The sequence below is a fragment of the Odontomachus brunneus genome, unplaced genomic scaffold (assembly GCF_010583005.1).
Source record: "Odontomachus brunneus isolate Ranch 3 - 2012 unplaced genomic scaffold, Obru_v1 Obru_scaffold_073, whole genome shotgun sequence".
Classification (NCBI taxonomy): domain Eukaryota; kingdom Metazoa; phylum Arthropoda; class Insecta; order Hymenoptera; family Formicidae; genus Odontomachus; species Odontomachus brunneus.
This window is the reverse complement of record NW_022639523.1, coordinates 431,198-449,216: the sequence shown is the minus strand read 5'-3', so window position 1 is coordinate 449,216 and position 18,019 is coordinate 431,198. Positions and strand designations below refer to the sequence as shown.

The 18,019-nt window shown below is 45.7% G+C and overlaps 1 protein-coding gene across 8 annotated transcripts in view; it reads left to right on the top strand.

Moving 5' to 3' along the window:
* Positions 1-18,019, top strand: part of LOC116847088 (fasciclin-2) — a 112,136-nt gene that overhangs the window by 85,724 nt on the left and 8,393 nt on the right. For 5 of the 8 annotated variants that reach the window (XM_032821707.1, XM_032821706.1, XM_032821702.1 and 2 more), the window contains exons 3-9: positions 568-591; positions 2,823-2,992; positions 3,477-3,742; positions 3,954-5,010; positions 5,679-6,131; positions 17,270-17,401; positions 17,799-17,868. In XM_032821707.1, coding sequence (XP_032677598.1) covers positions 568-591; positions 2,823-2,992; positions 3,477-3,742; positions 3,954-5,010; positions 5,679-6,131; positions 17,270-17,401; positions 17,799-17,868 — 2,172 coding nt within the window. Of the gene's footprint in view, positions 1-567; positions 592-2,822; positions 2,993-3,476; positions 3,743-3,953; positions 5,011-5,678; positions 6,132-7,147; positions 13,707-17,269; positions 17,402-17,798; positions 17,869-18,019 lie in introns of those variants that run through there. The other 3 variants (XM_032821703.1, XM_032821709.1, XM_032821710.1) reach the window with 3 other exon arrangements.

The following is an 18,019-nucleotide window of genomic DNA, read 5'->3' as shown; positions in this document are numbered from 1 at the left end:
TCTACATTCTAATCGGTGGCCAAGAAAGCGATGGCTGATCGCGATTGGTTAATTAATCGAGGACGGAAACCGCGCTGTTGGTGGACTACGATCCTGCAGTCGTCCGGTTTGCGAAGAACGTTTACGTCAGTTGAGTAACTGCGAAAATAGTGAATTTGAAAAATCTTCTTTTTATTATTATTATTATTATTATTATTATCATTAATATTCTCGTACGAGTCGGATTTCTTCGAAAAAATTCAATCAAAATCGTAATCTCAAAGATTAGAAAAATAATTGATTATTTTTGTCGCCTCTCTTTCGATTTGAGAGATAACTACTTGACTGTCCAATGTTACAATGTATACTTGACACAATTATAACTTCTGGTACGTTTCAATTGCGATCAAATGATGATAAAATGATAAAATGAGTCCTTTTACAAAGAATGTAAAAATTGCTAACTGAGAGACACATTCTCGGGAGTGCATTAGGCTCGAAAGGAATATCGCAATCACATACTAAAAATGACAGACTGGATATCAGCACTAATTCAACGAATTTCTGTCACTTTTACCGCACACACAGTCTCCTTGTTACGCCGCTCAAAAGGCGAGTATAAAACCCGTTGAAGACCACTCTACATGCAATCGTTTATTTAATTTCTCTATCGTAGTATTCGTTCGCTGCTGTTTCCTCCCGTATCCCTTTCATTTACGATGCGCTCACACCGTCACTTCTCCCCCGGGCCCGACACGATCATTTTCCCACGATGTAGCCGCGTTTCCCGTAGTCTGCCCGCCGGAGCTCTTAATTACTGCAGCGCGAACCGATCGCAATTCGCGAACCGGCTATCGCTCGTTAAGCCATTTGGAAAAGTTCCGGACTGTATCCGGACTGACTTATTGAACGCGCGCCGAAGCGAGGAAACTCATCGGCCAGAAAAAAAAGAAGAAACGCCGGGCTGCGAGCGAGTGTTTCGTTCGTATATTCTCGCATACGAGGTGATTCAGAGGCATCGCGTTCGGAATTGACTTTGCGTCGACTAAAGTATGAGTCACGATTGCGCGTAAATTTCGTTTTATTTTTTATTTATTATATTTTATTTAGTTATTACGTTTGTTATTCATCATATCTCCGTATTTCGTTATATTCTTATTTAATTGTTTTATCTTTTACGGTATATACGTGACAATAAAACGCAAGATCTCATTTCTGCTGCGAGAAAATACGCGGTTACCTATTAAACGAAAATTGCATGGTGCCATTTGAGATTTCGTTCACCAAACATCAGAATTTTGGACGCCAAGTGCGAGATTAAACCGCTCGCATCGACAAATTAGAAATATAGCGCGACGTTTCTGGGACACCGCGTGTGTGATTGGTGATTAAGCGGCTCCGGAGTGGCGCGGTTCTGTACGTATTCACAAACACTGTTTCGACGTCATTTGCAACGTTTATGTCTCCGTTCGTGTAAGTCTGTCCAATATCGCGCAGTCTATATGTATAAACGGCTAATGCAGGTATTGGCGCATCGCGCTCGCGCTGGAAATATTTAATCCGACGATCAAATAATCTAACGAGCGTTAACCTCGGTAACTGATTCATCGGCTCGCGTGTTTGCTCGATTACTCGAATCCTGTGCAATTTGCATAATTAAGTACATTCGTCGTCAAGAGCGGCGCGTGTGACATTCCTGTGCAAAATCGTGCCGCGTTCCGAGCAATTACGCCACTCAATTACGTTCTCAATAGGTGTCAGCGTCGCGTCAAATACAATACAGGCCGTTGCAAAAACCGATATTTCGAAGATAAATTACACCGGAGCAAATTCGTCTGGGCTGTCTGCCGGGAGAGGAATCGCGCGAATTCTTGTTCGGGTCGTCTCGCGAACGACATTCCGCGCGAACGACAGACTACCACGACGGCATTGTGATCCTTCCCGAAGCTCTCCCCACACCGTGTCCTCCCTCATCGTCGTTGCTTGCACTCTGCGTGCATCACATCCACATGTATACTCGGCTGCTCCACGACGATCAAAATTCGACTACACCACAACTGTACAATTATCTGACATCTTTTATGTTCTTGTAACTATTTGAAAAATTGACCCTCATACTTTCTGTAGTCACTCAAATTTCGCTTTGTAAATGGTGCGAGTCAACTTTGATCATTTCTCCGCGGAGCAACCGCGCTTGCCACCTTGAACCGTCTTCTTAACCCTTCTCGAAGTTCTCGCCGTATCCTTCCTCATCGTCGTTGCTTGCACCCTGCGTGCATCACACCCACATGTATACTCGGCTGCTCCACGACGACCAATTCTACGACTACATCACAACGATTATCTGACATATTTCACATTCGCGATCATTATTTGAGATATTAACTCTCATGCCTCCGATAGTCGCTAAAATTCCGCTTCATGAATGGCGCGGAATCTTCGTTCATTTCTCCGCGGAGCAGCCGCGCCTTCTGACCCCGTCACCTTGTGCCATCTCCTTAATCCGAAAACCTATACCTCTGGCAATCTTCATCGTCGATGTCACGCCATATTACACCCGACATCTCGTGGCTCGACACACTGCGTGGAAATTGCTTGAATACATACCTCACACCATCATACGTGTGCTAGCATCATCCACGATACGCAACACTATCTATACGCGTCAAATAATACAAGGCCACGATGCATGAATGCATCTCGCCTGCGTGTCATCCTCGCGTTATCACCTCACAAACGTGTATCGCGATATCGCCGTGCAACGTCATTCACCGTCACCATCAATTTGTGTTTGAGCCGAATTGCGTGAATTGTCTCGCAAACTATGACGATATTCTTCGCAGCTCGCACATGGCAACGCAGAAGCCGCCGATGTACACCGAGAGGTATCAGGACGGCAGTCTAGCTCTATTCTTTAATTCTCTCGATGAGGAACAGGCTGGGACGTACCAGTGCATTGGGACTTATGCGAATTCCTTGATGATGAGCAAGTCCATTACGATCGTCACCATCAGTGAGTAAAGAATCATGATTGAGAGTCCCGCGACGCGATCCTCCCAGAGGAATTATTCCGATATATACGACGAATCTCCCGCTATATCGCGTGATGTTCAATTAATTTCAGTGAAATGATGGAAAAGATTCGAGGAACGCGGAACTTTTCCATTAGAGTCATTCGTACGCGATCGTTTCGTTAAAACGTAATCGAAGGGGGCGCGCAATCTTGAAATAAGACAGTACGACTAAACAGCTTTGTCCATTTCTCAGTCGGAAACGAAGAGAATACGGTCGAGTAGACATCCTATTTCATCTCTTAAATTCATTTTCCGAATTGGAATCGTCGAATTATTAACGATTTAATTAACGACGAAGAATTACAATGTTCAGCGGAGATTGCAAGAGATCGGGATGCAACTCGACGATAATCAACGTTTTATCTCGTGCAATTTCGACTCGACACAATTGGCCCTGCTGTACTTTCAATGTGTCATTGACAGTCGCAATCACTTGGGAGAATGCACCGCTGGACCAACATCCTGTTATTGGTGAGGAATTCCCCATTCATTGTAAAGTACGCGCTAATCCTGCACCTTCGGTTGACTGGCTCTACAACGGCGAGCTGATCAGGACCAACGATCATTACATCATAGACAAATTCACTCTAACAATCAAGAATGTTCAGGAGTCCGACGACGGTATATACACCTGTCGAGCATCGGTCCAAACCACAGGAGAGTTACGGGAGCGACCTATTAAAGTTGAGGTATTGCTCGTATCCTGTTATAATTGTTGATCTTCTTATTCAGTTTCTCTTATCGATTGTTCTATTTTAAACTAGTGCGCTGTCATGACTTTGTTGATACATTTCCGCGATTCGTTGTCGATTCGGCGAGAACACTACTAAGAATCCCAGATATAAAGCCATCTTCCTCGAGTCTTTATAACGATCCTTCCATTTGCGCTCGTTGGCACAGGTATACACGCGACCCTCAATCGAAGAGATCCCAGGCACCATCGAGATCGTCGAGGGCGAAAACGCGAATATCGCGTGCAAGGCTAGCGGCAAGCCGCCACCATTATTGAGCTGGATCAAGACACTCACTCATACGAATCTCTCCACCGCTGATCGCTTTGGTGTCGATCCGTACACTGGTATACTCACCATCACCGACGTGAAACGCGAAGACGCGGGTGAATACCAGTGCGAGGCGAAGAGTCCCGCCGGCATCGCCACCGCGAACATCCAGGTAAATGTGATCGTCAAGCCTAAGATCATGGAGTTCATGAACAAGACGGTGGTGGAGAGCAAGACGGTGGATATCATGTGCAAGGCCTTCGGCCGGCCACCGCCCAATGTGAGCTTCAGGAAATTCACAGCCGAAAAGCAGTACGTAACTGGATCTCAGCCGAATGACGACAGGATCGTGATGATAAGCAAGCCAGACGAAGTGAACGGCGAGACCATCGGCATCCTGACAATCGGAAGCGCTATGAGGTCGGACGATGGCTTGTACGAGTGTATAGCGAAGAACTCCGGCGGCGTCGCCTACAGGAACGGCCACCTCACTGTCGAGTACCCGCCCTCTTTCCAGTCGATGCCGAATGTCACAATTTGGTCCTGGGATAAGCGACCGGTTAATCTCACCTGCATCGCCGAGAGTATACCAAACGCGACGATAAGCTGGAGAATATATGGTGACCAGGAAATCGAGAACCATGCGGTATTGCAACAGTTCGGCCACGGACCGATCTCCATCCTCTCAGTCACGCCGTCCGACAACAGGTACTATACCACCTACAAGTGCATCGCCGCGAACCTCCACGGCACACGTGAGAATTCGATCGAGCTGAGGGAAGCGAAGAGGCCTGGGAACCTGCTAGAAGTCAAGATGACGGAGATCAGCGCGACGACGATAGCATTCAAACTGATACCGCCCTTGCATCCGGACTTGGACGTCAAGACTATCACCGTGCAGTACAAGGAGCAGAATGAGATTTGGATGCAAGCGAGGAACAAGACGTGGTCCGTCGGTGAGTCTTCTTGACGTTTTCATTAAGCAATTCAAAGTAGAGGGAAAGATGGCGGGGGCTCTTGAATACCAAATTCAATGCAAAGCAGCTCAAACTGGAAGAATTGCAAACAAAATAAATTTAACGTTCGGCTAACCGTAAAGGCGGAAACGAGATTCCGATTTATTTTACTTCTTTAAGTATACTCAAGTTGTAACTAAGTTGAGCTAATCTAACTTAATCCAAGTTAACTCGACGCGCGAGTTAGTTAACCCAGATACGCTCGAAGACACTTGTTGCCAGCTTTTTTTTTTTTTATTCTTGAATATGCTGATGATCAGAAAATAAAAGAACTTCGATATTATTCATGAAAACGGCACGAAGTGGAGGAAAATTAAAATAAGAGTTAAAATAAAATCGAGAGAAAAAAAATTCGCAACTTGTTTGCTAGTGTAAGAAAATACTACACACAGCTGTGGTAATCTACGTTGATATGTTATTTAAATATTCCAATCACTCAAATAAATGATTGATTCATTGTTCACGTTATATCATAAATAAAGTTATTGCATGGGTAAATGTGAGCAAACGGGAGTCCTTGTGAGACACTTCGTGTCGTTTGGCATCTGCCCATCCAAAACTCGACGCGTTAACCGAATCGTCACGCGATTAATTGGCCCGCTCTTCAGATGGCCGATACGTCATTGAGGATTTGAAACCGCTGACACCGTACGATTTTCGATTCGCGGCGATGAACGACGTTGGCCTGGGCAATTGGGGCAACGACTATCACGAGATGACACCTGGTAAGACGGTGCCGATGATGCCAAAAGTCATGACCTCAGTGGCGTACGATGAATACGATTCATCGCCGTACAATAACCAGTTCGAGCTCGGCTGGACTACGCCGGCCAACAATGGCGAGCCCATAGATATGTACCAAATCAAGTATTGCCAGATAAGACGCGTCGTCGGTGATTGGGAGTTGTTGCACGACACCTGTCGAACGGAGGATATCAAACCTCAGAATAGGCACTGGCTAAAGGAACTGAACTCTGACACTTTCTACAACGTCGAGCTACAAGCTCACAACGTGATGGGCTTCAGCGAGCCAGGATCCATCAAGTTCAAGACGGCCAGAGGTAAGTTCTCATTAATTGCAACCGTATTCTCTCAATGTTACTTCGATCCAACGTAATTACTCTGTCATGACGTATTTATATTTCGTAATAATTTTCACTCAAAATCTGATTCCCTTTGAGATATATATGTATATATATACATATACATACATATATATATACATATATATATATATATATATATATATGTATGTGTGTGTGTGTGTGTATATATATATACATATATATGTGTGCACGAAGCTATTGCACCAAATGATATTTTTTTCTACGCGATCTTCAAATCGTTTGTCAGTTCGTCCCTGTTTTTGTTCATTCGAGGAGGAGGGGAAAGGGTTATTTGAGGTCTTTCGTTTCCTCGCCCATCTATAAAACATGTCCTTGGTTCGTTGATTTTTTTGGTAATTTTAATTGGTTCAATCAATGGTGAAACGATCTAGTTAACATCAGAAGGGCCTAAGTGATGTTACTTTGCTTGCTATACGTACATATATCCCTTTTTTATTTTCTTTTTGTAAAATTGTACAGATTCGGTGTGCTTCACGAACGTGTAATCGGTATTAGCGATTTCGTAAAATTGCGAGAAGAGAGCGTAGCATGCGAAATCGTTCGCTACTTTACTGATCTGTTTCTTGAAAAGTGCAATCTCGTCAATATCTTTAATTTTGAATATGGCACAGATTTTTATAAGAACTAAACCTTGTTGAAATTATTAATATCCAAACGCAGCTTCTTCTAATTTTCTACGCATCTTCTCGTTAATGCGTACACGGAAAATGCGGAGAGAGTTATTTTTTGAAAAGTAACGAAACCCGAGCGTCTTTCTGGCGTTAATCGGGACGGCAGGATTGAAAGAAGCCCTCAGATCCCTTGACCCTGCGCAAGACATCAACTAAAGCTAAAGTTACCCGGTGACCGTCTCGGTGGGCTTGTAGAGCGTTAGAATGTCTTATGCGCGACAAAACCCGACGATACGATCGGGCAAGATTTTTTTTACACAGAGACTTTTTATCATTCAGAATCTACGGGCATCCCTGTGGACTATACAATAATATCTGCTGCTGGTGGTACTTGCAAGATCGCCGTGGCCGCCATTACCACAGCAGTATTGCTCCTATCTCTAGCCATTTAGAGTCGCCGTCAGGGATATTTGCTCCTCGCGCTAATCTTCCCCTCGTCGTGAACGCACGCGATAGGAAGCGAGGCGAATTCGCCAACAGTACAAGAGAGACACCACGATGGACGAGAGAGAATGAGAGAGAGAGAGAGAGAGAGAGAGAGAAAGAGAGAGAGACATGCTCCACTAATATAGCACACACTCTTTCGCGATTTGCTGCGACTCGCGTGTTTCGTTCGAATCGTATTGACCAGACAAATCGCTCGGAGAGACCACGAAGTGTGTGCGTTTCGGGATTCGTGCGAGACACGACGACGACGATTAAATCGCGGAGCTCTTATACATATTGTGTCGTTCATTTGTATCCATTTAGTAGTAGACGATCGACAACGAACGAACAAACAAACGGCCAAGCAGATCGACACGTTCGCCGGTACATTCCGCAGTTAAACGAGGAGATAGCATTTAAGTGGGTTCTGTAAGGAGAAAAGCGCGCGCGACAGGCCGCAAAGCGAATTGTATTTATACTTATTGTTTGTGTTAAATGCTCACGGTTAGTAAACGTACTGGTACGTTTCCTTTCACTCTTCTTTCGTGTGTTAAGTTAAGAGCTGCACCTTGTTTAATGGTGACCCTTGCAAGAGGCAGGTGCACCGCGCCCGCAGTAGTAATGCGCAAAGATCACACGCCGCTCGCACTACCGTGGTGCAAAAAAGAAAAAGAAGAAAAGAAAATAATTCACGTGGCCAACACGATAACGTATCGTACCGACAGTCGCGTGTTTCGCGGTGATCGCGATTGTAATTATGATTAAAGTTGGAGTTATATCGGTTTTTCACAAGCGCAACGTTGAAGTCTAAACGAGTCACGACGACGCGCCGTCGATAAATTTCTGCGGTTACGAGTTTTTGTATAGTGTACACACGATAGAGCGGTAACTAGGTGAGAGACGAAATGTGTGCTTCCCTGTATGTACGTTGGTTCGAGCGTTGAAGCAACGATCTATCGGTCGAGAGCGCAGACATCTAGTTCTCGCAGCCGATGCGTACTGCGCGCGATGCCGCTGCACTTCGGTATTCGGAGCGTATGAGCGTATCAACGAGCGTGTGAGACCACAACGTGCAGACCATAAGAGTGCTACTGCCCTAAATTCGCCAACTATTCGCGCGCGAGATTCAGCGACGAAGTAGGACAGTGTTAGAGGAACGCAAATCGAATTAGGGGAAACGAGCGCCGCGCATACTTTCAGTAATCGCATAGTCCTGAATCGCGCGCAAATGCGAACGTGATAATCGTACTTTGTTGAATATACTTACGAATGGAGCACTGAGAACTGTTTACTGAGCTCACCGATTGACACGCGTCGAAAGTACACTCTCAGAACGGTGCTCTTTTCACGATTTTTACGATTTTTACTCATTTTTACTGGAGAAAATGCCGATAGACGCGTTTAAGGACGATCGAACGGAGCGACGAAAGAGAGGGGGAGGAAAAGAATGATTACTGATAGAGAGCGAGACCGGCGGAATGCGGTCGCGAATCTTCATCTCGTCGTCGTCAGAGAGAAATAAATGCTGTTATACGCATTAAACGATGATACCAGTTGACGGTTCCTATTGCCAATCTCATTGCCAGAAAGAAAATCCGTTTTTATCGAAGCCTCGAGAGGCAACGTGAGAGACATTTACCTCCTTTGTACACGAGACGACACTTGCACGCTCGACTCGCGTTCGTGCGACGCTCTCTCTCTCCGTGCCGGGGAATTTCGCATGAGTCCCTGCTGCAAACCCTTCGCGAAGTCGCGTCACGCACACAGGATCCTTGGTCCTGGAGCCCGACTCTATCCACCGCGAACATGAACGTGACTGTGACGAAACTTCGGGATAATACACTAACGAAATCGCTATATTTCTGAGATTCTTTCCTCGTGTTTTCACGCGTCAAAACACGACGCCGTAAATCGTCGTATCTCGTACAGCGTATACGTTACATCTATACTATTATATCATACGATATGGCGTTTTTTTTACTGAGTCTGTAAAAAGATCGAGTAATGTGAATGTAAATCGAGTATCGGTTATGATTTATCTGTTGGATCATTTTTCAAGTTTCTCAATTGACAAGCAGTTCCTTTGTCTGTATTCTTTCTTACTTGTTTACAAATCGCTGCATGAGCGATTTGATAGGTAGTTTCGTGCGGACAAACTGGATAACAATATTATCCTCTCTCTCGTAACGTTGGACTATTTGTACGGAGCAGCAGCAATCTCATTGTAAACGTTTATCTCTCGAGACAGGATTATGCAATACTTATCCTTATAGTCGGGTTCCGGGATTAAATCGCGCGACAAATTCCGAGAGAGAATTCGCACGCACGGGAGTACGACGAACTCGAACAAACCGACAAAACAGTTTAGTCCTTTTTTTCTTCTTCTTAAATATGAATTGATTTCGCGCGATTTTTTGCATACGATATATGATTTCTCTCTTCTCTCTTGCCTTTGATCTGTTTGATTCCCTCCTTTTTCAAGAATTTTCTTTTTTTTTTTTTTATTTTTGTGGGAATTTTTATTCAGAGTCGCACATTAGTTTCGCTTGACTAGTTTTGGAGATACGTGTTTAGTATACGCATGATCTGTGTGTTGCGATCATTATACAATTATGATTCTCCCATTACAATTTTACGAATTCTCCCATTATAATTACGAATTCGTTATCGCCGTAGTTCTTACATATATCATGTAACCATCGTTACCGACGGTAGCCGCCATCGCACCGCCGCCACCGCCACCGTAATTGACACTACCGTCATGATTAATCACTAATCTCGGGCGACGAGCGCGAGAATTGAGAGCGATTATCGAATTGCGACGGATACAATTTTTGACGCCGCAAGCGACGGGAAAATAATCCAGAACGTGGAATAATTGGAAAATTCCTAGGTAAATCGTTGAACCAAATATCGCGATGGAAGCTTGAAATACGTATTGGAAAATGTAGCGAAATGTAGCGAAATTTTCCCAGTGAAATGCAATCGTGAAAAAAAAAAAAAAAGAATATCTCAATTTCGCATTAATTATCGTCGCGAGATCGCCGATTCATTTTGTCACCGGCAGCTCGGCGAATTTTCCGCGCTCGCCTAACGCGCGCGCCGTTTCGAATATCTCTCGCTTCGTCACGCGCATTGTCATACCGCACAATGGCAACGCGAGTGAGGCAACGTGAGTGTAAATCACGCGTCTCCTCCCGTGTCTTTAGCGTCGAAAATTGAACTCGCGCGCGAAATAATACGGTTTCGATTCCCGGATAAGAGACTACAAAAGGAGCGCGGTTCGATCTCGAAGGCCTGGTCGTATCCGGAACGGGCGGTCTTTTACCTCAAGTGCCTGTATACACACATACACCAGGCTCGCAAACGCGCGCATTGATCGCCTTGCCGAGGCTCGCGCGGAAACGCCGGCGATCGATCGAGATGTGACGAGGTCTTCGACCCAGATCTCTTTTACGTCCCTTTTATGTCCGTTCGCAATGCCTGGGTTCTTAGATATTAGTCCACAACGCATGGCATGCGCTTTGTTATTATTATTATCATCATTCCCTTCCCCTTTGTTTTTTCTTCTCTCTGTTTTTTTTTTTTTTTTGGTCTTTTTAATCGACGAGCAATGCCGAGTTTCGTCGACGGCGTTCCCATTCCATGTTGACGACGTACGTTCCGGTGGAGAACGCGGAGAACGCGGAGAACTCGCGTCCACCTCCGTGCAGTGTTCAGCGCACGAAGCGTCTCGTGTTTACCGTGCCGTGATTCTAGCGACGGAATTTTTAGCTGTAATTGTACGAATCCGACGGTGCGCATTAATTACAAAGTGCCGACGAAATCGTCAGAGCTTAAAAACTTGTTGTTTTGAAATCGTAGTCCAAGTCGGAACAAATCGATATCCGCCGCCGGTGGAGGTAGCGCATCGACGCGTTTTTTATTTTCTCAATTATTTCAAGCGGGCTCTGCTTCAGGCAGAAATTTCAATTCGGTCGGAACGACACCGGTGTTTAATGCCGGAAATAGAAAAGTCGCTGTAATCAAATCTCCGCTAATGAAAAATTGATTTCACATACGTCAAAGAATTCGTAATTGCACGCTTCGACACGGTAGAAGTGAGACAGACCATACACACACACACACACACACACACGCAGACGCCTCAGTATACGCGAAACACATGCGAAACACACGCGAAACACACAGTATACGAATGATTCGAACCGTGGTAATCGCAAAAAGCGTTTTTCGACTTTCGCGTTGAAATCGGACGACGCCCGGAACTTCTGTCGAAATCGGCGCACCACGTTGCAAATCTCGCGCACGCCGAAATTTCATCAGACTCTTCGCGCTTTCCTGCATTTCGACAGAAACCAGAGTCAGAGCAACCAATAACATCCTGTATCTCTCGATGGAAAAGAGAAAAAAGCGCCAGATGCATCGAATCGACGTGAGACCTTGTGCTTTGTAATTAAAATTGCCCGAGGAAAATATGATTACGTCGTATTTGATCTCGCACTAATCCATTCTTCCGTTCGCGCTTCCGACGCTGCGAGTGACAGGACAGTATTGGTCGGTCCCGCACCAAATTTTGGCTGCGCCGCGGGTATCGATGACGACGATGACCGTAGCCAAGTCTCTGTGAGGCATCGCAATAGATAACCCGTGACGCATGACGAGCTCTGGCTTCCGTTCAACGTCGAGCAAACGTCGTAAAAGGCTGGACGAAAGCCGGTCGACGTCGGACGACTTTTACGCGCAAACGCCGCTCTTTTACTTCCGGCGACAATAAACTCCAGCATAACTTCGGGAACATTCGCGATGCGGAGGAACATTGCTGGAGCGCGCGCGTGCAGATAAAGGCGCTCTTAGGGAACGCTTAAAGTCGGCGCACGTCGAAGGACGATGGTCGTGGATACGAGCGGAAGACTTTAAACCGATAAGACAATGTCTCGGCGTGCCCCAGCAGCCGCGAGGACAGAAAGGAAAACGATCGAGAGACAGAGAGAAGGGGTGAAAGAGCGAGACGATAGTCGCCAAAATGGTTTCCTATCCTCGTGAATCTTCCTCGGCGAGTTTTCCTCTTTTCCGGCGGAAATCACCGGTCGACTCCTCTCGCCGAGCGCCGGGAATGATTGTAACTGGGACTGGCCGAGCGAAATCCCTCCAATTTTCGCACTTTGTCTCGATAAAAGGATCCGCGCCGGAATTGCGATGAACAGACCGGGCTATCGATTTAGTACGCCGTCGCGTCGGCACAGACTGCGCGTCTTCCGTTATTTCACTTTGCCGAGCAGACTCGCGCAATTTCGCCCCGTGGCCCAAATAGACTTCCGTCAATCCCCAAAGAGAAGCGCGTAACACTGTGGAGAATCGTCCTTTTCTTTTCTTTCTTTCTTCTTTTCCTGCTCATTACGTACATGTGTCTAAACGCGGCTGTCCGACGGGTCCGACATTCTTAATTGATAAATTCGGTATAATCGTAACTGTTTAGAGATTTCGAGGTCAGGCTAAATCAGGCGATGCAGATTCGTTACGGGAATGCACGGAACGCCCCGTTTCCACGTTTTCCTCGCCCAAAAGGACACAATAATTCAGAAGCAGCTGCATTTAACGCCAGACGCGCGCGGCAAGTCCCGGCGCAAGGACAAACGGCTCTTTATGCGCGATTGTTCGACACGACGCGTTTCGCGCGAACTAATTACGCGAGAGCGTGCAGTTCGTTCCCCTCACGTGACGGAGGCGAGGGAGCGTGTTTGCGGAGAGCCTCAAACCAGAGAGGGCGATCCCTCCTCGCAAACCGCAGGATCAATCGATCCTCGATTCTTGCAGGCGGAATTGTCTCTGCCGGGAAATCAAGGCAGCTTTGTTTCGCCGTTTGAGCAGATCGATCCCGCGCCCGGCGGATAAACTGCGAGCGCGCAAATGCTCGATTCGGCGACGGGCTCTCATTGTTCGCGCGTACGACGACGATCGTTCGTCGGATGCTTGGAGGACCGCGCGCCATCATCTCGAGGACGCAACTGCCGCGGCGCCGAGGGGAAATCAATTAGCGGGGAATGCGGGATTATTCCGATCGAGTCGCTTTGTCGAGTGGTTATACGATTACCCGGAATTTGTCTCGGGAGAAGGAATAACGTGTCGTAGAGTCGGCCGAGCCAATTCAGACTGCGCGCAAATGGAGATGCATTAGATCCGCAAATTGATTCGCTGTGCCTTCGGTTTTATCCAATCCCGAGTGCCATATCAGATTTCGGTATCATTTTCCTGCCCTTTCGCCGTCTTCGAGTGGTATGACGGCATTAGCATTCATGAAATGTGCCACGTGACACCGTGGAACGAGCGACATAAGCTCAGACAAGCACTAATGAAGCGCTAATCAACATTGACAAAGTGTGGATCTGATATTATATTCTTTGACTAAATATAAAAAGAAAGAGGTCGTTTTGCTCTCCTTACTAATGAATCATGAATTTTGCAAGAAGACAAATATGAATTAATTTGTAGTCTGATGATAATTGTCTACAAATATCCGATAAAATTAGTTTCATCGTTGCAAAATTTATAGGAGCGATGTATTACTCGACGATAACTGCGACTATTCTATCTGTGCTCGCATCTTGACCACCGGCTGCGTTAAGCAGAAATCGATTCTTGCTTATTGATCGTAACTGTCGGGTTTGGTGCTATTGTTAATATCACTGCACAGAGAGTGGAACAGTCTGTCAAACGCAAAAAGTTCCAAACTCTCCTTCTCGGTTGATTTCAATGTGCTTAGCATTCCGCTCGCTGAGAGTCGCATTTTTCCTCTACCTTCTGATATTTCACGTCGCGCTTGTCATTTTCAATGGGGTATGGCAACAATTCCCGCGTTTCCCGAAGCGTCCCTCGAGAGATGCCGAAATAATACGCGTCGAGTATCTCTTCGCACACAATCTCGACGCGCCCAGTCCGAGCAAGAAATTTCTCAGGAACAGCAGCAGCAGCAGCAGCAGCAGCAGCTGGAGTGTTTCTCGTTACGGAGATAATCTCCCCGAGCGCGTACAAATGGATCGCTCGAGAGAGTGAGAGCGAGCGAGAGAGAGAGAGAGAGAGAGAGAGAGAGAGAGAGAGAGAGAGAAACATTCCATGTTTGCGCTGGCTGATGCACCGAGTCCATCCTCGAGTACCCGCGTGACTTCCGCGCAGAGATAGAAACGAGGAAACAGAAGCCGACGAACGAATAGGTTCGCCTCGCGAATGCGAATCCGTTCGTGGAACCCTCGTTCCGAAACGACCACGGCGCCGTCGTGGCTTATAAATAGCCGTGTTGGAGAGGAACATGCGTCGAGAGGATGAAACAGGGGAGTGGGAAGAGGGCTGAAACGACGAGAAGGTCGCAGGAAACGAAGAGGGAAACGAACTTAAAGATCGTGATACTCGCGATCTATTTCCGATGGGCACGCATGCTTTCCGTGCGATTTCTCGCGGCTAATGTCGCCGACCTGCTGAGATCCGCGCCGGCCGGAACTGCGACGATACTTCAACCCCACGCCGTCGGGCAGGGCGTTGAAATTGTCTAAGAGCCGATCTTCCACGTTGTTGTACTTTAATCTCCGGTGAATCGTCATCGTTGTCGTCTCGCGACAGACAATGAAGATCGAGTCGCTCGAAATTAAAGTGGTGGAAGGGTGGTTTTCTCTTAGATAACCTTTCGTTATTTTATCATTTCGCGCTGCCGTCGCACGCTACTACGGTATGTGGAGTTCAACAAAGGCTGTAGAGGACAGACAAATTAACCATCTGCTGGGATTACATAAAGAGTCATCGCGCCGCGCGACTCGGGAGTTTTGGGCAAGTCGCGACGTACGGACCGAAAATAAATCGGAATGCGAAATCGAATTTCAACGTAGCCGTTCGATCCGCCTTGTCGCTCCGATGGTTTTACGAGACGTTTGATGGTTGTGCGTGGCGATCCCATCGTTCCTCTCTATTTCTCTTCTTTTTTTTGTCGCGCTCTTTTTTGGTTTCGTTTTTATTACGATACCGTCGACTCCGCTCGTAACTTCCGAAGGGTGTATGTTCAAACAGACACCCACACACACACACCCACACACGTATACACACGCGAGTACACTTATATATACAATATACATGAACACGTATATATGTACAAAAAACGTATATATATATATATAAATATATATATATATATATATATATAAATATATATAGATAGATAGAGATAACATTTACATACATCTAAGGATATGTACTAGCCTAGTGCCTACTATGTTCGTATTTATGAGGAGGATAATTCGAATAGCTCGTTCTTTCCTGTGCGAGGCACAACCACACGACATTGTAAATATAACGGAATGACGTGAAAATATATGTGAGTGTCTAAGGAGAAAAAAGAAATCGAATACGGATGGACGAGAGTCCGAGAGCCAACGGAGAAGCCACCTTCAAATTGTCTCCGATTGTAGCCGATCTCTCGAACTTCGAAACCGCACCGCGACGACAAAGCGTCTTTTTCATCACGGAGAGAGCGCGAATCCGAACGATAATCGTTTCAGCCGAGAATCTGGCCGAAAAAGTAAAGAGTTCTTCCTGTCCTTTCGCGCCTCTGCAATTTGAGATGGTTTCTTTTTCGGCGATCTTGTTTATTTTTTCGCTTATCTCACACATACAACTGCCTCTTTACTTTGTGATTTACAATAAATAACAACGGGAAGCGACGCGCGCCGCCGAAAACGGTAAATATCCTCCAAAGTAGCAAGCAAATGCAAAATACCGTTAATTAACGTAGTTGAGAGAGCTCTGTCGACAATTGCCAAGCGAGAGAGAGACCGAGAGAAAGAGAAAAAGAGCGAGACAGCGAGTAAGTGAAATAGAACTAAATGCGAGGCACTCACACTCAGCGAAGGAGCTTTTTGTGTGGAGGTAGCACTTTTAGACTAGTGACGCGTAGAGACTAACATCGCGTGTGGGAGGTAGTGAATGAGCTTTTTCTCCCCTCCCTCGCTCCATCCTTGAGCTTTTTAGCACGGCTCGTGTTGCGTTTTACGAGACGAGAGTTCTATTGCTTCTAAGCTGTGCAGTGCGCTAATTATCGCGATCCATTAACCGACGTTAACCATTAACACACACGCACACGTACAGACGCGCGCACATACACACGTAGCAACACACACACGCACACGTACATACGTTACTCTCGTACACTGTACGCTCTGTGTCCTCCTTTAACCGACAATCACCACTTGTATGTCTTGCCGTTGTTGCCTTCTGGTTTTTGGTTTCCTCCTTTGATAAAGACGGATTTTTGCCGCATCCCCTTACACAACCCCGCCGAGATCTTGTTTCTTTTCAGGATACTAAAATATCATTGTTCGTGGAACGTGTTTGGTGATGCGACGTCGCGGGTGATGGGACACGCGAGAAGCAATTATTTCGATTAATTTCAACTCTTATTTCACGTTACGTAAACACGAGTAACGTGTATATTTTCACATTAATATATTATATTTATCTCAAATTCATTGACTACGTTTTAGCTGGAAGAGGCCGCCGAGCTTACGCAAATCCTTCCGAAGATAACGCCGCGTGCAAAATTCGTCAGAAAAATTAAAAAAAAGAGGGGGACAGAATTAAAAATACCGAGAATTGACCGATAATTCTCTCGATGTTCTTCGAGTTCGATCAATTTCACGATCTCCTTTATGCACAACGCAAAATCTCTGTTTCTCAACATTGTCTCGCAGAAACGTACCAGTACGTTTTCACAAAGCATGTCATATATATATATATATATATATCTCACTCTCCTGCAACCGCTTCCACGACGCGACTCACCGAGGTACTCTCTCTCGAATATGAGTAATAACTGTTAACCATCACCAAACATCGTTCGGTATCGCTTTTGCACTAACGGACTGCGACATACATATATACACGCATATACTCTGTGCAGGATTAAAAAACGATATGCTTTGATCCTCTTTCAAGGTGCGGATCCGGGCGTGATGCAGCATCAGGGCCCGTTGGTATCGAGCGCAGCCATAATCGGCATTGTCATCGCGATACTATTTGTCATCATTATCATCATCGACGTCATCTGCTGCTGCGCGCACAAGACAGGTGAGCCGGCGTTAAATCATCGCGTTGAATCAATGCGTGAATAGATCGTTGACGGTTCTCTTCGTGTTGCGTCGCGTCGCGCAATGGAAAATAGCAAAACGCGACTCGCGCTACTGTCAGCCGTGATACTCGTGTTAATTAAGATCAAGTCTTGATAATCGAGATGGATAATCTTCCCGCTAATTGTTCGCTGAACGCGCATTGTCAGTTACGAATATTTCGTTACCTCGCTGTTATTATTTTATTTGCGAAGATGAAAAGATATATTTTCGATATAAAGTGTCAAGTATTTCAAACGCTGTGTCGGAATTCAAATGTCGTGTGTAGTTTTGACGCCGGACGTCGATAATATTTACTGATACGACATATATTATATCTTTTATGTGTGTGTTTGCAGGCATCATATATTACGTGTGTGAACGATCTCGGCGGAAGCCCATCGACGAGGAGGACGCTAAGCTCGGCAGGTGAGTCGCCCCGAATTATCACACGAGATTCGCGGTGATGGTATATCTTATATGCATACACACACAACTATACACATACATACATATATATATATATATATATATATATATATATATATATATATATATATATATATATATATATATATAT